General features: G+C 44.8%; 2 protein-coding genes and 4 non-coding genes across 7 annotated transcripts; all 6 read left to right on the forward strand.

The window, feature by feature from the left end:
* The first annotated feature begins 297 nt into the window (after positions 1 to 297).
* Positions 298 to 25,621, forward strand: DKC1 (dyskerin pseudouridine synthase 1). 2 transcript variants are annotated; one of them, XM_070951888.1, is made up of 15 exons: positions 298 to 395; positions 9,284 to 9,342; positions 10,950 to 11,036; positions 11,370 to 11,461; positions 12,138 to 12,322; positions 12,434 to 12,498; positions 13,141 to 13,267; positions 13,619 to 13,749; positions 15,053 to 15,196; positions 16,360 to 16,480; positions 19,468 to 19,586; positions 20,336 to 20,442; positions 22,526 to 22,601; positions 22,940 to 23,098; positions 24,727 to 25,621. In XM_070951888.1, exons 1-15 carry the CDS (start codon positions 374 to 376, stop codon positions 24,796 to 24,798), a joined length of 1,566 nt encoding a protein of 521 aa, XP_070807989.1. In that variant the 5' UTR covers positions 298 to 373; the 3' UTR covers positions 24,799 to 25,621. The 2 variants fall into 2 exon arrangements, with proteins under 2 accessions (XP_070807989.1, XP_070807988.1); XM_070951887.1 differs by lacking the exon at positions 298 to 395 and adding an exon at positions 6,988 to 7,108.
* LOC139322711 (40-kDa huntingtin-associated protein-like) lies at positions 2,005 to 3,863 on the forward strand. Its single transcript, XM_070951910.1, has one exon. It carries the CDS (start codon positions 2,025 to 2,027, stop codon positions 3,084 to 3,086), a length of 1,062 nt encoding a protein of 353 aa, XP_070808011.1. The 5' UTR covers positions 2,005 to 2,024; the 3' UTR covers positions 3,087 to 3,863.
* Positions 13,447 to 13,522, forward strand: LOC139322981 (small nucleolar RNA SNORD83). The gene has a single exon (XR_011600936.1). It is a non-coding gene; the product is annotated as a small nucleolar RNA SNORD83 (small nucleolar RNA).
* LOC139322984 (small nucleolar RNA SNORA36 family) lies at positions 13,791 to 13,927 on the forward strand. The gene has a single exon (XR_011600939.1). It is a non-coding gene; the product is annotated as a small nucleolar RNA SNORA36 family (small nucleolar RNA).
* On the forward strand, positions 17,757 to 18,006 carry LOC139322985 (small nucleolar RNA SNORD17). The gene has a single exon (XR_011600940.1). It is a non-coding gene; the product is annotated as a small nucleolar RNA SNORD17 (small nucleolar RNA).
* On the forward strand, positions 20,054 to 20,129 carry LOC139322979 (small nucleolar RNA SNORD83). The gene has a single exon (XR_011600935.1). It is a non-coding gene; the product is annotated as a small nucleolar RNA SNORD83 (small nucleolar RNA).
* Positions 25,622 to 27,114: the final 1,493 nt, after the last annotated feature.

A 27,114-nucleotide genomic window follows, 5' to 3' on the forward strand; every position in this document is an offset into this window, starting at 1 on the left:
AGAGGAAGTCATATAAATTCATCTGAAAGAGATAGGGAAGCTTCAAATATTTCCGTTACAGAGGATATTCAATTTCAGTTCCTTTTTTTTCTGCTCAGATAATATCTTTGGGCAGACTGGTGAAACAGCAATCTTGGCAGAGATAAGTGTTTTTAGTTCTCCCAGATGCTGCCCAGGATCATGTTCCATGTAGAGCTAAACACAGCACAGTGACTATGCAATTATGTAGGCTCTTGGCCAACATTTCTTAGGTTCAGGAGTGGGCTACTGGGGGTTTGTAGGGGTTCGGGAAAACCTCTAGCTAAGATTCTGTGCAGTTCGGAGAACCCCCAAATTCAACTCCTGGTTGGCCCCACCCATCCCATGAGTCCCCATGCAGCCCGTTTGGGATGCAGGTAAGTGCAAAGCGCGCGTGGAGGCTCGGGGAGGGTGAAAAACGGGCCTACCGGTAGTTCGTTTCCAGCCTCCAGAGGGCCTCTGGAGCAGTAGTGGGTTTCAAAAATTTTTACTACCGGTTCTGTGGGTGTGGCTTGGTGGGCGTGGCATGGCTAGGTGGGCATGGCTTGGTGGGCGTGGCAGGGGAAGGATACTGTAAAATGTCCATTCCCACCTCACTCCGGGAGAAGGATACTGCAAAATCCCCATTTCCTCCCGATCAGCTGGGAGTCAGGAGGCAGAGAATAGAAGTTGGCAAACAGGCCATTTCCAGCCTCCGGAGTGATTCCGGGGGAGTGGGGAAGGCTGTTTTCACCCTCCCCAGACTCCTAGAAAGGCTCTGGAGGCTGGGGACAGCAAAAAACGGGCCCTTCCCCCCCCCACCTCCCGAGGTCCTCTGGAGGCAGGAAACAGCCTGTTTCCCTACTTCTGGTGAAAATCAGATGGCTGAGCTCGGGTGCCCACCGATATGGCTACGTGTGTCACCTGTGGCACGTGTGCCATAGGTTCGCCATCACGAGTATAGGGTCTCCTGTTTGAGCGGGGGGGGGTGGACTAGAAGACCTCCAAGGTCCCTTCCAGCTTTATTCTGATTAATCTAATTAATTTATGCCTCAGAGGTTCTGTAGCCACACCCATCCAACTACAGGCAGTCCTCGACTTGCAACAATTCATTTAGTGACCGTCTGAAAGTTTACAGTGGCACTGAAAAATAGTCACACAACAGCTGTGTTACCATTTTTCACACGGCCGTTGCCGCATCCCCATGGTTATGTGATCAAAACTAAGATGCTTGGCAACCGACTCATACTTATGACGGTCACAGCGCCCACCGGTCCCCTTTTGCGACCTTCCAACAAGCCAAGTCCATGGGGGAGACCAGATTCACTTAACAGCCGTGCTCCTAACTTAAGACTGAAGTGATTCACTTAGCGACCACCATGGCAAGAACAGTCGCAAAATGGGGCAAAATGGCATGCATAAGCCCGCCAGCGTGCCTACCATCCCTGTCCTAATGTTTTTCTTTTATTCGTATCCTTTTCATGTATTTATAATTATGTTTACACTTGTATCTGTCATAAAATACATGCTTGACGAAAATTTCATTTCATTTATTTATTTCATTTATTGGATTTGTATACCGCCCTACTCCCGAAGTACTCAGGGCGGTGAACAGCCACAAAATAAAACACATAAATACAAAATTTAAAAACAGAATAAAACCGAATTAAACAATTTGGCCGAGACAAATTTAAAACACCCAATAATTTAAAAACAAATTAAAATTTACATTTTAAAGGGGAAAGATTTAATAAAAATAAATAAATTAAAGAAAATAAAAATAAATAAAACTTTAGGCTCCATTGTGGTCGTAAATCGAGGACTACCCGCAATAGAGCCGTTATCACCTTTCCACGCGCCTCCCCCCATAATTTAAATCAGCCAATCAGCTGCTCGTGCAGGCCTCCCTTAGCCCCACCTCCTCCCTTTCCACATCCTGGCCGTTTCTAAGCAACGGGGAGGCGTCACTTCCGGCGCGACGCAGAGAGAGAGAGAGAGAAAGAGATCCCCTCAAGAAGGAAGGCACCATGCTCTCCGTCCCGGGTACCGGGGCCGGCTCTTCTTCGGGCTTCGGCTCGGGCGAAGTGTCTTCGGGCTCCGGAGCCGGCGGCGACTTCCTGACGCGCTACCGGCTGGTGTCGTCCAAGCTCCGCAAACGCTTCTTGCGCAAGCCCAACGTCTCGGAGGCCTCGGAGCAGTTCGCGGCGCTGGCGCGGGAGCTGCGCGCCCAGGAGAGCCTCCCTTACGCGGCCTGGTGCCAGCTGGCGGTGGCGCGCTGCGCCCAGAGCTTGGGCCACCCGGCGGGCGAGGCGGCGGCCCTGGCCGAAGCGGCGCGGCTCTGGCTTCGCCACGAGCGGGAGCTCCGCCTGCGGCAAGGCCCCGGCTTGGGCCTCTCCGAGTACTTGCCGGCCGCTCACGGCTGCGTGGCCTTCGCCGCTCGCCTCCACGTCGACTTGGGGCAGCCGGCGTTGGCGGCAGGGCTGTGGCTGGAACTGGGCAACGAGCTGCGCTCCGCCGGCGAAGCCAGCCAAGCCGTGCCGGCTTTCATGCGGGCCGCCGACCTGCTGGCCGCGGGCCACCTTCCTTTAGAAGCCGTGCACGGGCTGCGCGACGTGGCCTCCTGCCTGTTGCTCGGCCGCGACTACGACGGCGCCCTGGCGGTGCTCACTCAGGCCCAGCAGCTGGCCCAAGCGGGCGGCGGACCCTCCACCAACGCCCCTGCCTCCTCTTCATCATCCTCTTCCTCCTCCCCGGCGCTGCCCGGCGCTTTCCTTGACCACCTGCTCCACTGTGAGGTCACTCGAGTGCTGCTCTTGCTCCTGCTGCAGCCTCCGCCGTCCAAGCTGCTGCCCGAACATGCCCAGACCTTGGAGAAGTACTCATGGGAAGCCCTGGATGCTTCCTCGGGCTACGTTCCTCCGGAGCTTTTCTTGCTGCTCCAGTCAGCCGTCATGGCCTGCCAGGAGAAAGACTTGGAATCGCTGAAGGTTTTGCAGAAGGAACTGTGGCCGCTGCTGACGGCGGAGCAAAACAACCTGCTGCACTTGGTGGTGCAGGAGATGATCACCCCTTCCGGTCAGGGGTTCTGATTGTTTTTGTGCTCCTCATGGTAGTTTTCCAATGCTCCATCCATGGATAGGTCTTGTGGTAGAGTCGAAAGAACTTGAGCAAAACTTCCGGCAATAGTGGGAAGGACTGAAGTGGGAGGTGAAACTTACAATTTTTGTTCCTCTATGCGTTAAACGTCACTAAACTTCCCACAGGATGAAGTGAGGACACTTATGGCCCCAATACGTTGGATTATATCTTCCTACCATTTTTAAACATATTTTTTGCCCGTACCAGAGGGAGTTTTGTTCTGCCATTCCAGGTTCTTTCTACCTTGTCATTCCTTTAACTTAAAATTGCGATCTTGAGAGAACTGCGCATATACTGTTGGCCCATATTCTATTTTGCTGCTTCTTCGAATTTTTCCTTCATCTCTCAGGCCACAAAGGAAAACTATATGAGATTCGCAATTGGAACATTTCTCTTCTTTTCATTGAGATGATGGAAAGCTTTAAAAGCCATTTTGATCAGTGTCGCCAAATGTATTGTGTTCTTCTCAGTGCTGTTTCTTCTGATGGAGGCTATATTAAAATCAGCATGGATGACGGGAACAATTTGGGAGAGTTTGAGGGAATTTCAAAATGTTTCTATATTTGAACCCAAATGGGATTTCTAAGCTGTGTTCTCAGGGTACTGTATTGGATTAATTTCTGCCTTGAAATAATCTGAATGTTTACCTTGCTCGAGTCTTAGCTGGTTGTGTAATTGAATTTGGATCTGACAGGAGTTCTTTGAAAATAAACTGGTTTCTTAATTGGGATGTGGGAAAGTCTGACATTTTTTCAAGTAACCCTTTCCCTGAAGGTATATTCAATTTTAAATACACACTGTTAATTTTGAACAAGTGCCCCTGTAAGGACTTGCCTCTCTCCAAGAGTGAGTAAATAAATTAGTTAGTTAGTTAGTTAGTTATGTTAAGTTATTAGTGTAAAAATTGATTTTTGCAATTCTTTCCCATCATAATTAAAGCATTTCAGTGCTTGTTTGATTTGGGCTTAATTTTTTATGTGACATGCAGTTGTGACCCATTCAACACACTATGATTAGGTAAAATGTTGGCATACTGTATTTTAAGATCAATTTGACCTCATGTCTATTGCAGGAGGAACATTGAAGTGACAACCCTTGGCTTGGTACGGAGATTTTTAAATAATTACTATTACAGAATAATGCAAAGTGGTCTAATAATTAACGGGCATGACTTCTACAGTGTTTTGAAAGAAGACAGTCTAAAAGTCAGCTTGGGTTCCTGCTATCGAAAACATCCCAGTCCTAACAAGAAGAGATTGAATTGCCATTTGTCAGAAATGGTATAGGGTCTTCTGCTTGCGTGACAACCTATAAAGTCCCTTCCAGTTCTGTTAATCTCTTAACTTGCTTTCACTTTGTGAGCCAACTGATGTCAGTGTGCAAAGTGCTGCCTCCTGTACCATCCAATCTAACTACCAATATAACCATATTCTCAAGTGAAGCTGATTCATCCTCTGGCCTCCCGTGCAAGGCACACTTTTTTTTTTTATTTGATTTATATGCCGCCCTTCTCTGGAGACTCAGGGCGGCTTACAGTGCATTAAGCAATAGCCTTCATACTTTTGTATATTTATACAAAATCAGCTTATTGCCCCCACAAACTGGGTCCTCAATTTACCTACCTTAGAAAGGATGGAAGGCTGAGTCAACCTTGAGCCTTAAACATTTTCTGTTTATATGGGCCAAAGGATGGCAGGCAGTCTCTTGCTTACAGAGAATTCACTTAAGTCCCCCCATGAGCAATGATGATGTTATCCACTCAGTCAAAAGTCCGACTCTTGGCGATTCTGTGGGCCAGTCTCGTCACACCTTCTGATCTTGCTCTGCTTCTTTTGAGTTTTTCTGTGCTCTGTCTTGTGTCAGCTTTGATGGTGTCCAGTCACTGTTCTTTGTTGGCCTGGCTTCCAAAGAACCGCTAACGTTTCCAAACATAATTGCTTCCTCCGGTGAATTCCCCCGCATGACACGGCCCAAATAAGTGAGACAGTTTCACTTTTGCCTTCTAGTAATATGTCTGGTATATGCGCTCCAATACTTGCTTGTTGTAAAGTGACAAGCTCCAAAAGCTTGTCACTTGCTGTCCAAGTAGTACGCAGGAGCTTAAAACAAGTTGATTTTCTTCCTTTTTCTTAATGTCCAACTTCAATCATCCATAAGCAATAGAGAAAGCACTCTTTTTTCCCCCCTCCAACCTGCTGCTGTGTTGCTACTGTCTCAATTAGGTTGAAAGGAGGGAAAGTCTCCAGGGACCATCCATCAGATTGCAAATAAGGTCCAGCTAGTAAGGGACGCGATGGTTCAGTGGCTAAGACGCTGAGCTTATCGATCGAAAAGTCGGCAATTCAGCGGTTTGAATCCCTAGTGCCGCGTAACGGGGTGAGCTCCTGTGACTTGTCCCAGCTTCTGCCAACCTAGCAGTTTGAAAGCACGTAAAAAATGCAAGTAGAAAAATAGGGACCACCTTTGGTGGGAAGGTAACAGCGTTCCGTGCACCTTTGGCGTTTAGTCATGCCAGCCACATGACCACAGAGATGTCTTCGGACAGCTCTGACTTTACGGCTTTGAAACAGAGATGAGCACCGCCCCCTAGAGTCAGGAATGACTAGCACATAAGGAACCTTACCTAGTAAGGTATTTGTCAACATTCAGATATGCGGATTTCAATTTTTCAGAATTCCCCCAGCTAGCATCCTCTGGCTTGTAATCAGGTCCTCGAGTTATTATTGCAATTGAGGCCAAAATTTATGTCGCTAAGTGAAACATTTGTTAAGTGAGTTTTGCCCCATTTGGCGACTTTTCTTGCCACAGTCAAGTGAATCACTGCAGCTGTTAAGTTGGTAACCCGGTTAAATGAATCTGGCTTCCCCCTTGTGACTTCGCTTGTCAGAAGGTCGAAAAAAGGGGATCCCATAACCCTGGGACACTGCAACTGTCATAAATATGAAGTGTCAGAATTTGTGATCATGTGACGTTGGGGATGCCGCAACCATCATAAAGTATGAAAAACGGTCATATAGAAATTATATTTTCTTTTAATATAGTTTTTTTTATATATAAAATAGAAAGTCTTAAAGCTAAGGAAAAAGAAACATAATTTTAAAATTTTTTTGTTACATTTGGAAAGTAAATATTTTTACTAATTTAATGATTGTGCTCTATTTTAAACGAGCGAGTATCGGAAAGTGCAGCTCTATTATCTAATATTTTGGATTTGTCCCTATAGAGTTGATCCAAGATTTGCGCTGCTTTTTTTTTTTTAATGAGTTCCATAATAAAAAAGAGTCAATTCTGCCTTGTTTTAAAAAATGCATAAGGCAGTCCAGTCTGTCCCTTTTTACTGTGTTTTTTCTCTCCCTTCTTCTGGATTTGTTATTGTTCATTATAAACCACGGCTATTCCATTTTTATTTGGGGAAAAAAAAATAACCGGTCATAAATCAGTTTTTTCAGTGTGTCGTCGTAACTTTGAAACAGTCACTAAAATGTAAGTCAAGGACTAGCTTTGTAGTTCGAAGTCGACCCGCAAGCAAGAGAAGAGCGGGTCAGTCTATCCTTCGTTAGTCTATCTATATATTATCGATGTTCATCCCCGCACCCGCACCCCCTACGCACGCGCGCGCTGGCCGTTTACCTCGACTGCCAAGGGTCCTCAAACTTGGCCGCTTTAAGACTTGTGGACTTCAACTCCCAGAATTCTCCAGCCTGCTATGCTATGCTAAACTATGCTATGCTGGCTGGAGAATTCTGGGAGTTGAAGTCCACAAGTCTTAAAGCAGCCAAGCTTTGAAGACCTCTGCAGTCTACTCTCAATGATGCTTCCAAGCCCCGCCCCTCTGGCGCGCTGCCTGCCGGGATGGGAGACGGAAGTGGGCGGAGAGGCCGCTTCCGGTCCGAGCGAGGGGTGGCGGGACAGCGCAGCAGCGCGCGTGAGTCCGAAGCAGCGCGTGGCGCAGGCAAGATGGCGGACGGGACAGGTGGGTTTCCAGACGCTTTTGCGCCCTCAGGATCTCGAACGGCGGGCAGGGAAGAGGCGGGTGGAAAAAGACCCCCCGGGTGGGGGTGGGGGTGGGGGCTCACGAGGGGCGTCTTTTTCTCCCCGACAGCCCGGGTTTCTTGAAAGGCCCGTGAAAGGGAGGGAAGCACGTGCTCCTGGGTCGCGCGCCTGCTGGGGGTTGGGGGGGGGGAAATGCACTCTGTGCATGCACAGAAGCCCTTGAGGAGGCAAAAAGGGCTGCGAGGGGAGGGATATCCGCTGTAGAAACTTCTCTCCCGGGGGTGGGCTTTGGAGAATTGGAAGGAGCTTCAGGGGGAGCCCCAATTTTCCCCCTGGCAGCGCCACGAGGATGGATGGATGGCCTGGCCTCCACGCTTCTTTAAAGGGAGCTTTTTTTTCCCCTTCATCCAGAAGTACATTTTGTGACTCCCGCAATCGGAGGCTGGCTTGGAAAATTCTTGCTGGGACGTTTTCGTTATTGCTCCTGTTATTATTTTATCCCTCCTTTTATGCATAAATGTATGTGTATGTGTCTTTGTGTGTTTTATCCCTCCTTTTATGTGCGTGTGTTTTTCATTATTTCATTTCATTATTCCTCCTTTTATTATTTTATCCCTCCTTTTATGTATAAGTGTGGGTGTTTTTATCCCTCCGTGTGTGTGTGTGTGTTTTTTTATCCCTCCTTTTATGTGTGTGTGTGTGCATTTTTCATTATTTAGTTTCATTATTGCTCCTATTTTATCCCTCCTTTTATGCATAAGTGTTTTTTATCCCTCCTTTTATGTGTGTGTGTGTATGTGTGTTTTTCATTATTTCATTTCATTATTGCTCCTATTTTATCCCTCCTTTTATGAATAAATGTATGTGTGTGTTTTACCCCTCCTTTTATGTATAAATATATGTGTGTTTTTTATCCCTCCTTTTATGTGTGTGTGTGTGTATTTTTCATTATTTCGTTTCATTATTGCTCTTATTTTATCTCCTTTTATGCATAAGTGTGTGTGTGTTTTATCCCTCCTTTTATGTATAAATATATGTGTGTGTTTTATCCCTCCTTTTATGTGTGTGTGTGTATTATTTCATTTCATTATTGCTCCTATTTTATTCCTCCTTTATATATGTGTGTGTGTAATTCGTTTCATTATTGCTGCTATTATTTTATCCTTTTATGTGTGTGTGTGTGTGTATTTCATTATTTCATTTCATTATTGCTCCTATTATTTTATCCCTCCTTGTATGTGTATGTATAATTTCGTTTCATTATTACTCCTATTATTATTTTATCCTTCCTTTTACTTGTGTGTGTGTAAAAAATAAACTCATGGCAAACATTCCTAATGCTCTGGCCCCCTCTTTTTTCCCAACAACAGCTCTGTGAGGTGGGGTGGCTTCAAAGAGAGTGACTGACCAAATACATCCATTGGACTTTGATGGATGTATTTGATATGAATTCATGTATTACCCAGTTTGGATGAATGTTTTGCAATACTTCCCTGCTCATTAGTACTCTTTTTACACTGCTTTTGGACACGCTTAACATTGAGTTGCATGGTTGTGTCTAATGTGAGTTACTTCCAAATGTATTGCAATTTTGTTGGTGTGATCCCAAAGAGAAGTTGGTGGAAGGGGGAGGAAAAAAAGGTAGACACGTGGTTGGGCCTGGTAGGCCATTTTGGAGGATGCATCTACATTGCAATCCACCCAATGTGTTGATGCTAAAAATTCAACCATGAATATATCTATCTTGTCCTTATATATTTATAAGGAGTTTGAAATGAAGAACCTTCTCTAAAATATAAGTTCTCCAATTTTTTTTTCATTCTCTTTGATCCCTAAACATCTGGTTACAAGAATAGTTGGAAGTTCTTGTTAAAATAGAAAGGTGCGTTGGATATTGTTGGCTGCCTTGAGATAGTTGTAAAAGAAATAATGGTGGGATGCAAATAAATAAATAAAAAGTTTTGTACCACCCTCATTCATCCAGCTTTTGTCAGCTCCTTATTAAAGTAATGTGTGTAAACCCCATCAGCATTAATCAAACTACTAAAGCTTGGTTTTGGTAGACCAATATTTCCAACATTTCCTGATCTGTTTCTATTTTTTAAGTTTGTAATAGATGCTAATTTTTATTATTATTTTGCTTATACCATTGTAGATTCAGTTTCTAAGAAGCACAAGAAGAAAAAGAAGACTTTGCCAGATGAAGATGTTGCTGTGAGTTGGCCAATTACTATAGTTTGGCAATTTAGGCAGCCAGCTGTTTTAAGCCCCAATTATACCTTGAGCGTTTGCAAATAAATGTATAATTTAACTTGCCTTTGCTGGAACATTGCTACTTTATTAATCCCACAATAGAAAGATTAGCTCTTTTACAATATCATTATCTACAGATCCCATTATTATTATTTTTGTACCACTCATAATGCTTTCTCATCTGTCCATAATGTGTGTATACATCCTGAGAAAGAATTTGTTACAGGTAGTCCTCAACTTAGGACCACAAGTGAGCCCAACATTTCTGTTACTAGGCAAGGAGATTGTTAAGTAAATTTTATCCCGTTTTACTTTTTTTTTTTTTTGGCCACAATTGTTAAGCGAATTACTGCTGTTCTTAAGTGAATCATGCAGTCATTAACCAAATCTGGTTTTCCCCACTGACTTTGCTTTTCAAAAGCCAGCTGGGAAGGTCACAAATGGTGATCATAGGATGTGCAACTATCATAACTACATGCCAGTTGCCATGTGCCCCAATCTTGATTATGTGACTTTGGGTTGCTGCAACGGTCCTGAGCGTGAAAATGGGTCATAAGTCTCTCTTTCGGTGTCCTTGTAACTTCAAACGGCCATTAAACAAATGGTTGTAAATTGAGACTACCTGGACTATTGTCTATTCTACTAGGCCAGGGGTGTGAAATTCAAGGCCCGTGGGCTGGATTAGGCCCACCCTGGAAACAGCAAAGAACTGTGGTGCTTCTGACAGCGAAAACAGAGCTTGGGAGGGCCACGCATGGCCCGCCTGCACTCCGGTTATGGCTGTGACGGCCTCCTGCAGCCCTCTTGTCAACAAAAATAGAGCTCGGGGAGGTCATATGTGGCCTGCCTGGACTCCATTTTCAGCTGCGACAGCCTCTTGCAGCCCTCTGCCAGTAAAAACAGAGCCCAGGTGGGCCGTGCACAGCCTCCCCGATCTCCGTTTTTGCTAGCAGGAGGCTGTCATGGCCAAAAACGGAGTCTTGATGAGTGTTGTCGAGCTGGCCAGCCCCCCTCCCCAATGAAATCAAGTTTGACACCCCTATACTAGGCAGCAGCTTCCCATCTGACTTATTTTTAAAAGTACCCTCCGAAGGATAGCGAGAGAAGTTTGATGATCTGAACGTTAATGATTTTTTCATTTCTAGTTTAAGGAAAAGTAAAGTCTTCCTAGAATCAAAGCCGACTTTATTGATAAGTCTTTGTAGCTTTCTTGGCAACCATTTAGAAATGGCTTTTAAAAATCCCTTTTTCTGGGATGGTTTTTGATTTCCTAGTTTAGCCTGCAGTCGTGGAATTCCTGTCTGGCATTCGGCTCTGGTCCCTGCACAGCTCTTTAGCCCCACCAGATGGCTCTACCATCTGCGGAGATTAGAACGTGCTACAGCTTCCGCATTTCCTCACTGAAAACAAGTCATTAATGAATAATATGATGCAAGCACGTGGTGTTTCATCCCTTGTTTTGGAGAGACAGTTCATCTTAAGGCCAATCTTGGCTGCAAGACAGGTTTTCCACATTCTTGTTCAAGGTCCCAGTCATTAATCTACTAATTCAATTGTTTTTTTTTTAGGATATACAACATACAGAAGAATTTCTTATCAAGCCTGAATCAAGAGTGGCCCAGCTGGATACATCACAATGGCCTTTGCTTCTCAAAGTAAGATAGTTATACCAGTGGAATAGGTTAGTTTAATGTCAGTGTGACATATTTTGTGCAGTCACAAGATAATTTACAATTCAAAAAACAAATCTCTTCATTTTTTAAGAGTAAATTTTAGGCATTGCTGTTTTTAATGGAGTTGACAGTGCATATTATACTCCAAAGAATTTATGTAGGGGGGAGATAGGTTTCAGAGCAAGGCAATTTGCTGAGGCATTTTGCCAAGTGAGATCAGATGTATAACATCTAATAAATACTTTTGGGATATAGCCCAAAATACGTATTTCCTTATAAACTAAATATAATTTTGCTTTGTTTTGGGGTTTGTAGAATTTTGACAAGTTAAATGTGAGGACTGCGCACTACACCCCACTTCCTTCTGGCTGCAATCCCTTAAAAAGGGAAATTGCTGAGTATGTAAGGTAAGATTGTGTTACACAATATAAAATCATCTTTTCTTCCACCCTATCACCAAGACGGTTTCTTCGGCAACTTTTCTTACGGAATTTCAGAATCACAAAAGACTATTATCTTCTGCCCTTGGGTTTTCGGTACACCTATTTTTACGCATGAGTTTCTGTTTTAATAGTTACTCAGTACTGCCATTTCTTTATAACAGTTGACAGTTTGGCAGAGAATAACCTATCCATTGTTGCAGCACACAATGTGTAGTAAATCATCTGCTAAGGAAAATCAAAAACAAAAGGGAGTCTAGTTTAATATTTTACAGAAAAATGTTCATTGCGACTTAAAGTTACAGTGAACCCTGTAATGTGCTTGAAATCTTTTTTGGGGGAAGCATGGATGCCGTCAAATCTATCTTAACACCTGGTAATTGCCTAGATTAGTCCCTGCAGTTTTCTTGATACAGGATTCCAAAAGTGGTTTGCCATTGCCTCTTTCCTAGGGCTGAGAGAATGGGACTGGCCCAAGGTCACCCATCTGGCTTCTTGCCTAAGGTGGGACTAGAATTCACAGTCTCCCAGTTGCTCCCAGTTATACTTTAAACATGTTGTTAAGTTGATTTTATTTTTTTTAACCTGTAAAGCTTCTCGTTTAAGTCACTACCTTAAATCTAATCGCTGGTTTTTGTCCTAGGACGGGCTTCATCAATCTGGATAAGCCTTCCAACCCTTCTTCCCATGAGGTTGTGGCCTGGATCCGCCGCATTCTCCGTGTTGAGAAGACAGGCCATAGCGGCACATTGGACCCCAAAGTTACCGGGTGCCTGATTGTGTGCATCGAGCGAGCGACACGTTTGGTCAAGTCTCAGCAAAGCGCAGGTATATCATCTGCTTTAGTGTCTCTAGTCAAGAAAGAGAGAGCTTTCAGCCTCGTGATGGAACAGTAAAATTCAAGTGGCCCCTCCTTACTACTCTTCTGTCATCTTCCAGGCAAAGAGTATGTGGGAATCGTTCGGCTGCACAATGCAATTGAGAGTGAAATGCAACTTTCAAGGGTAAGTTTTGGCCAGTCAGGAAGTGAAACATTTCACCTTGTCGTCTTTTATGCCTAGCTATGAATGGGAATGTCAATTGCACCAGCAAACCATGGTTTGGACTTAGGGATAGAAAAAAGGTAAAGGTTCCCCTCGCACATATGTGCTAATTGTCCCTGACTCTAGGGGAGCGGTGCTCATCTCCGTTTCAAAGCCGAAGAGCCAGTGCTGTCCAAAGATGTCTCCATGGTCATGTGACCGGCATGACTCAACGCCAGAGGCACACGGAATGCTGTTACCTTCCCACCAAAAGGAAAAATTTGCATTTTTTATGTGCTTTCGAACTGCTAGTTTGGCAGAAGCTGGGACAAGTAACAGGAGCTCACTCCGTTATGCGGCACTAGGGATTCGAACTGCCGACCTTTCTGATCGACAAGCTCAGAGTCTTAGCCACTCAGCCCTTAACGATGCTGAGAATGCGGCTCTAGTTTTGATGGCCATTTCAACATCTGCAGGCTTAAAATAGCCACTCTGTCCAAGTTTGGTCTTCCTTAATTTGATGTTTCCCTGAACCAGTTGAGGGTGTAGTTAAAATTCCTCTCATCATTGCTTCTGAGCTGCTTGACATAATGCTATTTTATTTTATTTTATTTCTTTCTGTAGGCAATAGAAACTTTGACAGGTGCCCTCTTTCAGAGACCTCCCCTCATCGCTGCAGTGAAGAGGCAGCTGAGAGTCCGAACGATTTATGAAAGCAAGCTGGTTGAATACGATCCAGAAAGAAGACTGGGTAATGGCACCCTTTTTTTCCCCACTCAGGGAGGGGGGGAGGGTTGGTCATTCTGGGACCCCGGCTAAAAATAAAAGCCCCATTTCTGTCCCTTCCTGCAGCTCTTTCCCTGCAGCTTAGCCTTCTACGGCTGCTTTTGCAGTAGTTTTGCAGTCCCTCCTGCCATTAGCATTTTCTGAGCCAAATGATGTAGAAATGATGACATAGCCCATCGTGCAAAGATGACGTTTCATCTATCACCCAATTCTGATGGCTTGGATTGAAAAGAGTCTGCTCGTATTCTTACAAGGTGATATTCTTATCTTTGGCATCAATGTTTTTCCCCCCCCCCTCTCTCTGCCCCTCTTCCAGGTATTTTCTGGGTTAGCTGTGAAGCCGGAACCTACATCCGGACACTTTGCGTGCATCTGGGTTTGTTGCTGGGAGTTGGCGGTCAAATGCAGGAGCTCCGACGAGTCCGGTCTGGGGTCATGGGAGAGAAGGTAGGTCAAGGATGTAACCTTTCAAGCAAGTGGCCTTATCTACCCAAAGAGTTGAGTTCAGTTCAGGGTTCTCTCCTCTGCACTGGTAATTAAACTTTGGGACAGTAAATAGTTGGGGGAATGTCGGGGTAGAAAGTTTCGCTTTTCTGCCAGTCCACCTCTCTCTCAACCCACAATATTATATAGCATCCAATTGAGATGAATTACCATATTTTTCGGACTATAAGACACTCCGGTGTATAAGACACACATTAGTGTTTGGGGAGGAAAACAAGGAAAAAAAATTCTGCCTCTGCCTTACCAGCATCCATTAGTATTCATCTGGCTAGCGTCCTTGCAGCAAACAGCCTGGTCAGTTTCAGGACATTATCGCAGCCTGATTCAACACGAGCAGCTGATTGGCGGTTGGATCGGCCTGGAGTACCGCCAATCAGCTTTTCCAGGCTGTGGGATCGGCCCAGTCCATTGCTGCCTCTGTGTGTTGCGTTTTTGGCCTCCGCGTGTTGCATTTTCAGCTGGTTCCAGGTGGGGATTGCTGCTGATTCCCGCCGCCTGGAACTGGCTGAAAATGCAACGCGTGGAGGCCAATAACGGGACACGCGAAGGCCAAAAATTTATTTTATTTATTTATTGGTTTGATTTTATATGCCGCCCTTCTCCGGAGACTCAGGGCGGCTTACAAAAAATGGCCAAAGGGTGGGGGCCAGCAGGTGGGCGGGGTTTGGCAACATTCGGTGTATAAGTCGCACCACAATTTTCACCCACTTTTAGGGAGAGGGAAGTGCGTCTTATACTCCTAAAAGTGTGGTAGATCAGGGATATCAAACTCAATTTCATTGTGGGCCACATCAGGGCTATGGTTGACCTGGGGGGGGGGGCGAGTGGGTGTGGCCAGCTTGACATAACTCCCCAAACTGCTGGCATGTTTCCTCTTCATATTGGGTAGACCGGGCCGAAGCGACGCGGGCCAACCCCTTAACATTTTCCAGGATGGCATAGACTGGGTCCAGCCCACGAGCTTTGAGTTTGGCACCCCTGAATTAGATAGAATTACAGAGTCCCAAACAAAAAACATGAAGTTAGGACTTTTCCTCCCTTATTAGTTATTTTATCCCGTAGTAGTTTTTAACCTTTGTTTTAAAAACGTTTACAGTGTTGTGTAGGTATTAAGATGGAAAGGATCCATGTTAAAAAGAGAACGGAATTTCAGCTTCCTCTCACGAATAATTCAGTCGATTTTAACTTCTCTAAAGTTGCTAGAAAGACTTCTATTAACCGAGGACTGGGGGGAATCTCCTTCTAGGATCACATGGTGACCATGCATGACGTGTTAGATGCTCAGTGGCAGTACGACAACAACAAGGATGAGACTTACCTCCGGAGGGTGATCTTCCCTTTGGAGAAGTTGTTGGTATCACACAAGCGACTTGTTATGAAGGACAGCGCGGTAAGTGCTCTCTGATGGCCTTGCGGGTGGTGGCTTGGAACTCTATAGTCACTTTGGCTCAGTCTGGTCTACCTTTCCAGGGTGGGTTGCTTAAAAGGAAGAGGAAGGGTGTCAGACTCAAGGCCCGGGGACCGGATCTGGCCCACAGGGCCACCCTGGAAACCGCAAAGGACCAGCCCGAAAACAGGGCTGTGTTCGGCCCTCCCGAGCTCTATTTTCACTGGCAGAGGATTGCAGGAGGTCACTGTAGCTAAAAACAGCTCGGGAAGCTGTAAGATGTAAATCCAGAACATAAATAAATAATTGGTGCCTGGGGTTGCTTCCAGGCCAGAGATGGAATCAGTATATATATTTTTTTTACAGATGACTTGATTTCCCGGGTCGCTTAAATCTGAAATAAGTTCAAATTTGTATGTGTAAATTGGCATCTTAAGGAAGCTGGGAATTCTTTGCTGCAACAGGCCTTTTTTATTTTTTATTTTTTCAATTTCTCCAACATACCGTATTTTTCGGAGTATAAGACGCACCTACCTTTTTTGGTGAGGAAAAGAAAAAGAAATCTCCCTCTGCCTCTAAGCAATTTTGCCTCATTGCAGCAAACAGCCTGCTTTACTTTTTGTTTTAAGCATAGCTTGATTAGCACAAGGGGAAAAAAATCTGCTCCAGCAATTTACCTCTTTGCAGCAAGCAGCAGAGCCTCACGCAAAACAGCTGAGTCGGGAGGCCAATCCAATCAACTTGTACTAATTAGGCTGTGCTGAAGCTGAAAGGAGCTGTTTTCTCTTGCTGTTGCTTGCAAGGAGTAAACTGCTGTGAGGCAGAGGCCAAAGGGTGGGGGCCAGTGGGTGGGCGGGGCTACATTCAGTGTATAAAACGCACCTAAATTTTCACCCCCTTTTAGGGGGGAAAAGTGCATCTTATACTCCGAAAAATATGGTAGGTTTTATTGTCACTTTTTTCTTTGAACACACTGGCACACATTAAAAAATGAAATTCTGAAGCCTGCTCCCAAAAGAAATTATTCCTCAGTGCTACTTGCGCACAATGTTCAAAGCTATGAAAGGCAAGCGGCGTTGTACGTTTGCAAGACTTCGAAATCAAAAGGAGCAGTTCCGGCTGAAATGTAGAATTCCCTGCTAAGCTAGTCCCTGCTTTTCATTCAGGTGAACGCGATTTGCTACGGTGCAAAGATTATGCTTCCTGGATTACTGCGGTATGACGATGGGATCGAAGTCAACCAGGAAATAGTTGTGATCACCACAAAAGGGGAGGCAATCTGCATAGGTAAGAAATGGGAAGGAAGTTTATTGTCCGCAGCTAAAAGTCTGTAGAGATTCTCAGTCATCCAGGTCATGGTTATCCCAAAAGTGCTTTTTCAGGAGGCAACTGGACTTACTTTTTTTTTTTTTTTTTCTGTTGAAGACATTTCCCTTCTCATCCAAGAAGCTTCTTCAGCTCTTAATGAATGGTGGGGAATGGAAGGATTTATATTCCTTGCAGACAGCTGGTCCTTTGCATCCTTTTAGAGAGTCATTGAGGTGACCCTGAGGACACAGATAAACCCCCAAGAGGCCTCAGTGACTCTCTAAAAGGATGCAAATGACCAGCTGTCTGCAAGGAATATAAATTCTTCCATTCCCCACCATCTAGTCAGAGCTGAAGAAGCTTCTTGGATGAGAAGCAAAACGTCTTCAAAAGAAAAAAACAAGTTCAGTTGTATCCTGAAAAAGCACTTTTGGGATTGTCTGCAGCTGCTCTTCTAATGACTTTTTCAAAATCATTTCTTTCCTTCTAGAAGCCTATGGAGTTTCTTTTTATGCTACCAGAATAACTGATTATGAGCAGTATCCTATAAGACCTGTTAGCAATGCAATAAATTACAGTGAACTAGTGACAAATAATTGCTCTATTGCGGGGTTTAAATTACTTAATTTCTTTTACTATATGCTACTTTGAAGTTCCCTGGTAGATATATAATTACATATCTAAAAAGTATATTAACTTTGGAGAGCCAGCTTGGTTTGGTGATTAAGGCATCAGGCTAGAAAATGGACAGGTAGGAATTCTAGTTCCGCCTTAGGCACAAAACCAGTTGGATGTTTTTGGGCCAATCACACACTCTCAGCCCTAGGAGAGAGGCAACAGCAAACAACTTCAGAAAAACCATGCCAAGAAAACTGCAGGAACATGTCATGGCAATCTCCAAGAATTGGGCATGATAGAACAGGGGGAAAAATCTTGCGTTTGTCTGCTTTTGGATGTAAAAATGCAACCACGGAGATCACATAAAATGATGCTATAAATTTTATTCGCTAGGCTTTTGTTCTGGACAAAGTAAATGTGTTTCTGATGCCATGGCACGAGAGGGAAACTGCAGGATTTAAGGATTGGGAAGAGCTGCTTTTCCAGAGATCAGAAATGAGGTTCTGCTCTCTCTCTCTTTTTTTTCCTTTTGATTCTCGCAAGGCAGGTCCCTATAACTGTGGCACAGCTTTGTGTGTCCTTTGCCCATCTTTCAAATGTGTTCTTGGCATCCACCTGCATTTGCTCGGGGCTGTATGTGAAGTGATGATGAAGTTTATCCATTCTCTGAGTGCAGCTTGCTTTGCCCTTCCTGTCGTGTTGAGACTTCAGTTCTGCAGCCTCGACGTTCCGTGGCTTCTAAACACCTTCCAGGCTCCCAGTGTTCTACTGGAAGTTGTGGGGATGTTTGGCTAGCTGCTGACTGGAACTGGGCAAAGGAAGCAGAGCCAGACCCCCTTTCCTGTGGGGCCTGACTCAACCAAGAAGAATGAAACTTGTCTGATCACATTTTGCTCTGATGCGCCTTTCTACAATGACACATCCAAAGTGCAGAAATACAGGGAAAAAAGATATAAAATCCTCCTGTACAGGTAGTCCTTGACTTATGACCACAATTGAGTCCAAAATTTCTGTTGCCAAGAGAGACTTACTGAGTTTTGCCCCATTTTATGACTTTTCATGCCACAGTTAAGGGAATCGGGTGAAATCCAGCAGGTTCTGACAGGTTCTGGAGAACCAGTAGCGGAAATTTTGAGTAGTTCGGAGAACCGACAAATACCACCTCTGGCTGGCCCCAGAGTGGGGAGGGAATGGGGATTTTGCAGTATCCTTCCCCTGGAGTGGGGTGGGAATGGGGATTTTGCAATATCCTTCCCCCAGGAGTGGGGAGGGAATGGAGATTTTGCAGTATCCTTCCCCTGCCACGCCCACCAAGCCACGCCCACAGAACCTGTAGTAAAAAAAAATTGGATTTCACCACTGAAGTGAATCGCTTAAGTTGTTAAATTAGTAACATGGTTGTTAAGTGAATCCAGCTTCCCATTGTCTTTGCTTGTCAGAAAGGTGGGTCAAAGGACTTTTGGGACACTGCCAAGCATTTTAATTAATTTAATTCATGTGACTGTGGGGATGCAGTAACAGTTGTAAGTGTGAAAAGGGGTCATAAGTCAACTTTTTCCCCAGTGCCTTTGTAACTTGGGACAGTCACTAAATGAACCATTGCACATCGAGGTTCACCTGTACACTTGGGGATTTTTCTCAGGTGATAAGCGTGATCTGTTCCTGCTTTGTACTTGTATGCATTGGTGTATCCCAGGTGAAAATTCAGAAGGGAAAAATAGCTGCTTTCCAAAAGCAGAATCATTTCAAGATAGGACCCCAGGAAGAAAGGGGTGCAGTAAGATTATCTTGGGGAGGAACGCGCATATTTCTGCTCAGCAAGTTCAAGCAGAGAATTAAAAGGTTCAAAGAAGATGATCAAAAACCTGGAAACTAAAACATAACGAAGAACGGCTGTTTGGGTCTGGCTAGTCTAAAGAAAAGAAGAATTAGGGAGTAACATGATAGCAGTATTCCAGTATTTGAGAGGCTGCCACAATGAAGAGGGAGTCAATCTATTCTCCAAAGCACCAGAGGGTAGGAGAAGGAACAATGGTTGGAAACTAATCAAAGAGAGAAGCAACCTGGAATTAAGGAGAAACTTCCTAACAGGACAATGAATCAGTGGAACAGCTTGCCTTCAGAAATCGTGGGCGCTCCATCACTGGAGGTTTTTAAGAAGAGTCTAGACAGACACTTGTCTGAAATGGTATAGGTTCTCATGCTTGAGCAGATCTCCAAGGTCCTCTCCAGTTCTATTCTACTCAATGCCCTTCCCAAATTGATTGCATCTTTAGAGCAAACTCCGAGGCTGTGTGAAGCCTTCTTGGTTAGCAACGCTCAGCTTCCCTTTCTCTCTTTTCCTTCAGCTATTGCTTTGATGACAACGGCAGTGATCTCTACCTGCGACCACGGCGTTGTAGCCAAGATCAAGCGTGTGATCATGGAAAGAGACACTTACCCTCGCAAGTGGGGGCTTGGCCCCAAAGTAAGTTCTTGTGTAGCCCTGGGTTACTTGCCTTCCTCGGAAGGACTTAGCGGATTCTGGAGACTGTGGGTCCTTGGTGCTCTGCCTTACTTGCAGAGTTTAATCACTCTTCCTTACATCGTGATGATGTTACTTAGTCAGGTGATGAAATGTCTGCAAGAAAAGAGCTGAGCTCAGGGAGCACCAGGTCCCCCGTAGTTCAAGCCTGAGTTACAAATATTCTCTTCTATTGGAGTCTAGAGAGCAACAGTTTTGGTTCTGTGTAGCAGTGCTGTCCAGAAATAAGAAAGCCATTGGGTCATCCACTTTTCAGATCTTTAGCGATGTACTTGAGAGTGTTAGCATGCTCACGGTTTGGTCTTTTTTTCCCTGGACTTTTTAAACAGATTTCCTTTGAACTTTTGAAAACTTTTATAAGCTTGACTCAATTTGAGGAGCAGCCCTTGACGCTAAGTCTTTCTTGGTGAGCCAAATGATGTTTCAATAGCTCAGTGAGCACTCTGTGCAAAGATGACACCTATCTATCACCCAAAACTGATGGCTCTCCAGCATAGACTGGGCATGAAACAGTTGGAGATTTCAGCTCACATAAAGCCATCCTATACTTATATCCTATAACCGTTTTATCCGTGGAGCTCTCACCGCCTTTAAAATGTGGCAAATTGGATGTCAGTTTGGTTTTTATTTTAGGACAGTGTATCAGCTAAAGGAAGTGTCAAAATTGGAACGGTCTCCTTATTTTTCCTCAGGCTTCTCAGAAGAAGATGATGATCAAGCAAGGCTTATTGGACGCTCATGGCAAACCTAACGAAAAAACCCCACACGCTTGGAAAAAAGACTACATAGATTATAACAGGTAACGATTGCAGTGCTTCTGTTTTAAAGTCATAGCAATAGCAGTTAGACTTATATACCGCTTCACAGTGCTTTTACAGCCCACTCTAAGCGGTTTACAGAACCAGCCTCTTGTCCCTAACAATTTAGATCCCCATTTTACCCACCTCGGAAGAATGGAAGGCTGAGTCACCCTTGAGCCAGTCAGGATCGAACTACTGGCAGTGGGCAGAATTAGTCTGCAATACTGCATTCCAGCAAAAAGGAAGGAAGGGCAATAGCAATAGCACCTAGATTTATATACCACTTCACAGTGCTTTTACAGCCCTCTCTAAGCAGTTTACAGAAAGTTGTGGCCCGTCAGCGGTCTGTGCAGTTAGTAGCTGATTCCGACAGCGAGGAGGCTGGTGTGGTGCTGCGCCAACAGTCTGCAGCTGGCGCTCAAGTCAGACAATGAGGCTGGAGAAGATGTGGTGCCAGAGGCGGGGATTCAGCCAGGGCCTTCAGAAGCTCCCATAAATGAAGAGGAAGAAGAGGAGGAGCCTCTTCTCGATGCACGAGTGCACAGAGCTGTTAAAAGGCAGGAATGGCTCCTGAGGAGGAGGTCTCCTCGAGAGTAAGGCTTGGGGCTAATTGGCCACTCATCCTATTTAAGGAAGGACGACGACTGATGCAATTTGCAGGAAACAACTTCGTTCATATTCCATCGCGTATTCCAGAAACGTTTGATTTAGCTCTTGTTTCTCTCTTGTCAGTTTTCCTGCAAATTGCTTCTGGGCATTCTGCCAACCACAGTAAGATTATGGTTATTTGAAATACTGTGCCTCAGAATTGAGTTGTTATTCTTTGGATTCTTGTCGGCTGTTAATGAAGTTAAATTAACAGCCCTTGTTCAGAAAAGCCTGATTTAAACTGTACTTGTGTTCGAACAACTACTAAGAAAGCTCATTAGTAGTCCTTAATTAGTAAACTAAGGTTTGTACGGACTTTGTGTGTGCTGCGTTCTTTGGAGTCCGTAGCTGGGGCAGAACACAGAGTCAGCCTATTGCCCCCCAAACAATCTGGGTCCTCATCTTACCCGCCTCGGAAGGATGGAAGGCTGAGTCAACCTTCAGCCTGGTGAGATTTGAACTGCCAAATTGCAGGCAGCCGGCAGGCAGCAGAAGTAGCCTGCACAGTACTGCACTCTAACCACTGCGCCACTATGGCTCCTACTGGTTGACATGCTGTTTTCTGGCCTCTTAAATCAGCTGCCGTAGGAAAGCGAGAGGGAGCTGCAGATGGAGGATGGTCCTTTTTGGTTTGGGTTGGCAGGCAGTTATCCCTTTCTTGCCTGATCTCCATGGCTCTAGAGGGAGTCAGCCTGCTATATGAATCTGGGAAAGCTGCTTCCTGGCTCCCTGACGTGGGTGTCTTTGCCAGTTTTCCAGACATCACATTTCCCCTTCAGGGTAAAAGTGGGGCAGAGCAGGGTAGATCAGCACTTCATCCTTAGCTGAAGGAATAATATTCTGCCCCAGCTACGGACCCCAAGGAACTGAGCACACACAAAGTCTGTATAAAACTTAATTTACTAAAATAACTCAGTCTTTTTCAAACAAAGGCTGTTAATAAACTTCCTTAACAGCCTACAAAAAACCAAAGAGAAAATAATCACAATCTTACTAAGGTTGGCAGAAAGCCCAGAAGCAATTTGCAGAGAAACCAGACACGGAGAGTGAACTAAAGTTGTTCCCTGCAAATTGCTTCAGTCGGCATTCCTCCTTAAATAGGCTAAGGGAGTGGCCAATTAGCCCCAAGCCTTACTCTCGAGGAGACCTTCTCCTGAGGAGCCACTCCTACCTTTTGGCAGCTCTGCCGCCCGTGCATCGAGAAGAAGCTCCTCTTCTTCGTCCTCTTCACTTAAAGGAGCTTCTGGGGGTTCTGAAGGCCTCTGGCACCACATCTTCTCCAGCCTCCTCATTGTCTGACTCGAGTGCCAGCTGCACAGGCTGCTGGTGCAGCACTACACCAGCCTCCTCATCGTCAGAATCAGCTACAATCTGCACAGGCCGCTGACGGGCCACAACAAATAGTGCCAACTAAACTCCTGCTTCTTCACACAGGGTTTCTGTAAAGAAGGAGGCAGAAGAGAAGATGGAGCCAGAAGAGATCAAAGAGCAGCCAGAGAGGATGCCAAAGGTTGGTTTCGGTTTATTGCAAAGTGTTTCCAATGATTTTTTTAGCACGAAATCTCCTGGCTTCAAGTATTCGCCAGTGCACTGAACTTTGAGCAACGGGTTCTTCGAGTTTGAAGCAAAAGACTCTAAACGAGTTAGTTTTGCACACTCAGATCAGCTTGAAAACAAATGATTTGCAAAGCTTCAGTCCTTTTTTAAAAAAAAGAGAGAAGATAACCAGAATTTATAGATCACAGACACAGGCTCTTCTGAAAGAGCAAAAGCAGCAACTCGGCTGCAGAACAGGCTGCGCCCTGACCAGAAAACCTCTGATGTTCTTGTCTTGGTATCTTTTCTCAGAAGAAAAGAAAAATCGAGAGCGATGGTGATCCGGAACCAGTAGCTTCATCTCCCCCGGCCTCTCCAGAGGAGCAAGCGGAGATGAAGAAGAAGAAAAAGAAAAAGAAGGAAAAGAGGAAAATGGAGTCTGCGGAGAGCAGCGGAGAGTTAGTTGAAATGGTAAGGCCCCGTATAATCCGTTGCCACAATTTTGGCGATCTCTTGGGCCGCGCGGTTAAAAGAGCAAGATCCTTCTTTTCACATACATAATTCAATTGCTGTTGGTGAATATTTCAGCTGTTGAAAATCGAGTAAGTCTGATTACACAATACGTTTAATCAGGCCAAAGCAAATTATACAGGTATTAGTCCTCAAATTACTGTAATCGGGTGGGATTCAGCCGGTTTGGACGAATCGGATATTGGTTTTAATCTGGTTCACCAAACCGGTAGTTGCAAGGACTGGTTGGCCCCGCCCACGTGGCCTATTTTGGATGCCCGTGCAGAGGCTCTGGGAGGGCAAAAAACTGGCCTACTGGAAGTTCGGAAATGGGCTCGTTTCCGGCCTCCAGAGCCCAGGGAAGGCTGTTTTCGCCCTCCCAGAGGCTTGAGGAAAGCCTCAGGAGCCTGGGGAGGCCGCAAAAACCCCTCCCTCTGCCATGGTGCAGGAAGCCAACTAGGCCACGCCCACCCAGCAACTGGGAAGAGAATCGGTTGCTAAAACTTTTCAATCCCACCTCTGACCGTAATGGAGGTTGCCTAGCATAGTTGTAACTCGTAGGAGACATAAATCGAGTCACCTACATTACAACCTTTTTTTGCAGTGGTCCTTAGGTGAACCAATGGATTGCTATGGCCGGGTTTTGCCAAAACATTGCGAAATGCTACCCTGGGATGATAACAACCTGCCTTAAATGCTACCAGGTTGCTAAGCATCCATAGTGTGATCAGGTGGACAGGAGGAGGGCAACCATCAGAATTTTGAATCCAGGTATCCCCAGGGAGGTCTGTCGGAAGATCAAACGGTCACTAAGTGAGCGGTCATATAGATGATCTATACAGCATTTTCATACCACCTTGGTAATTTTTTGGGTGGTTTAGCCAGATGTGCAAACCCTGGAAAGGTTTATGTGAAAACAAGATGCCGTACTTTTTGGAGTATAAGGCACACTTTTTCCCCCATAAAAGAGGGTGGAAATGTTGGTGCATCTTATACACCGAATACAGCCATTTTTGGCCTCCCGAAACCCTGCCCCGCGTGTCCCGTTTTCGCCAAAAACAGGCCCATTTTTCGCAAAAACGGGATGCGCAGAGGGTTTGGGGGACCTGCAGAGTGCTCCTGGGGGCTGGGGAGGGCAAAAACGGGATGCGTGGGGGGTTTGGGAGGCTAAAAACGGGATGCGCAGAGGGTTTGGGTGGCCTACAGAGTGCTCTTGGAGGCTGGGGAGGGCCAAAACTTTTTTTTTTCTTGTTTATCTCTTCGAAATCTTGGTGCGTAATACGGTAATTCTATAATTCTGATAACATCTACAAACATGGGGTACGACAGGTTTTAGCTGTGATGGCTCATTCACAAAAGCAAGGTGTGCATGTCCAGAGCAACATCCAATAATAGCAATAAAAGGGAGGGTGCAACAATTGCACAACATTTTTTTTTTCAGTTGCCGTGCCAGATTTTTAAAAAAGCCTTCAGAATTACTTTAGCTGGCATCCTTGGGAACTAAATCTTCTTGGAAAATAACATTGGAATTTTGGGGTTCTCCAGAAAGGAGTCTCTCTTGACCTCTTCTCTTCTTCCCCCCCCCCCAGGTCAGTGATACGAGTGTGAAAAAGAAGAAGAAGAAGAAGAAACGAGAAGAAATAGAGGAGAGTTCGGAATAAATTCCTCGCTACTATCCAGAGCCAGCAAGCCTGGACCAGTTTGGGAAGGCAAAAAAAAAAAAAAAAACCCACAAAAGGCCTTTGCAGGAAAAAAAATGCAGACTGGATCAGCGTGTAGAGGCTTGTCCTAATTGCTGTGCAAATTATTTGGGGCGGGCCAAGTGTGGCATCCCTTCCCTCTGTCCTGTTCTAAGGATAGTTTGAGATAATTGAGGCAGCAAACTGGCTCCCTGGTCCTTGGGACTTTCAAAGTGCTATCCAGGAGATGCGATAACTCAAATCTTGGCTGTTAGCAACCCTCTTTTTTTTTGTACCTATCGGTCCGAAGAGCTGCTGAATGTTGAAGATTTAAGAGGAGGAAAGCGGTTAAGCCAGATATCGTCAGATGCTTCGTTTTAAAAACGTTTTTTGTAACCTTTTTTTTTTTTTCTGTTTTGTTTTGTTTTTTCACTTGCCTTTGATTCAGAACAAATCCAGATATTTCCCACTCAGGGAAGCTTTTGTTCCTTCAAAAAGGGAACTTGATAACTTGTATCGACAAGAGGAAAAGGGGGTGGGTGGGTGGGCATCAGCCATCCGGTCTAACGCGAGAACAGAATTCAAGGATTTATTTTTTGTTCTCCCCCAGCTCCGTTTTCACCCTTCCCAAACAACTCTCCACAAGAAGGTTATGCAAATCGATCTCGGTGCTCACAGTTGTCGTAGAGAGACTACAATATTAGGAGGATGGTCTGGTCCGGTCGTATCCCGTCCTATTTTTCTGAGGCAGAGTTCCGATGCTACTTTTAAAAAGCTTTTCTAATTAAAAAGTTCACGTATCCGATTTCAATCATGTTTTCTTTGGCTGGACTACGCTACTGCAAAACTGTAGGGAGAAATGGACAGCAGTTGGGAGATGAAGAGAGGCCCGGAGAATGGTACCATTTTTTCCCCCCATTGTCGTTCTCATAGTCTTAGTCCTCAAATTACAACCATAATGGGAGCCTGGAATTCCCGTCGTAAATTGAGACACCAACTCAATTTCACAGCCTTTTTTTTTTTTTCAATGGTGGTTAAAAGAAACCACGGTCATAAAGCAAGACTACATTTCTATGAGCATTTTTTTTGGCAGAAAAGATGAGTTTGTAGCAAAAGGGGGGGGGGAATTTGTGTCACTGGCACACTATAGCTGTCTAGAAAAGCGAGCCAGGTTCCAAGCATCCGAAATGAAGTCGTGACTGCAGGAGGGCTGTTAAAACTCCCAAAACCAGGTCATTTGTACTATTTTGGGGGGAGGGGGTCTGTCATAACTTCAACTGGTCATTAAGTAAAGACTGCCTATATCTTATCAGCAAGATTCGTTGACGTTCATGTTGCTGAGAACAGTAGTATTGCCATAGTTTTCATGATGTCATGAATTCAGCATGCTGGGAATTCTGGAAATTGAAGTCCACACATTTTAAATTTTTTCCCAAGATTGAGAAACACTGCCACAATGTTTGCTGGTTTAGCTAACTGCAATATACCTTAACCAAGAGGAACTATTCTCCGCTTCTTCATAAGTCTGATACAGTGATGAAATATAAAATTTGTTACTACCGGTTCTGTGGGCTTGGCTGTGGTGGTGGGGTAATGTGACTAAGTGGGCATGGCCAACTTTTTTTAAAAAAAAAAGCTTTAAAACCATTTTTTCTACAACCTCCGGCCCAGCTGATCATTAGAGAGTTTTTTTTCTTTTAAAAGCCTCTGACGATCCCAGCTGACTTGCCTGATTATCAGAGGCTTTTTTTTCTTTTAAAAATATCTTTTCTACAAGCTCTTCGGCCGAAGAGGTTGTGTAAAAAAATGCTTTTAAAAGCCTCTGACGATCCCAGCTGAGCCCACACGATCATCAGAGGCTTTTTTTTTTTTACTTTTAAAAGCATTTTTTCAGCCGAAGAGGTTGTAGAAAAAAAATGCTTTTAAAAATTAAAAAAAAAGCCTCTGATGATTGCGCGGGCTCAGCTGGGCATGGGGGGCGGCAGGGATTTTTGCTACCGGTTTCTCCGAACTACCCGCCGCCAACGCTGCCAGATCAGGCGATCCGGTCCGAACCGGGAGCATTTCACCTGTGGTCTGATAGCAACAATTAGACACTGCAAGATGCACCGTATTTCATCGGATTGCAAGAGTTTTCTGCCGTTGAATAACATTGATTAGTCCGTTATGTTTGCTACCGCTTTCAGTTCTCTTCCACCATGATCTAACATGCCTCCTACAACATCAAAATCTACCTTCCGTTTCCAACGTTCATTAAAAAAAAACAAAAAACAGGTACAGTGAGACTCCCCAGTCACG

Source organism: Pituophis catenifer, unplaced genomic scaffold (genome assembly GCF_029215685.1).
Source record: "Pituophis catenifer annectens isolate HBS135680 unplaced genomic scaffold, rPitCat1.0.hap2 SCAF_11, whole genome shotgun sequence".
Lineage (NCBI taxonomy): Eukaryota > Metazoa > Chordata > Lepidosauria > Squamata > Colubridae > Pituophis > Pituophis catenifer.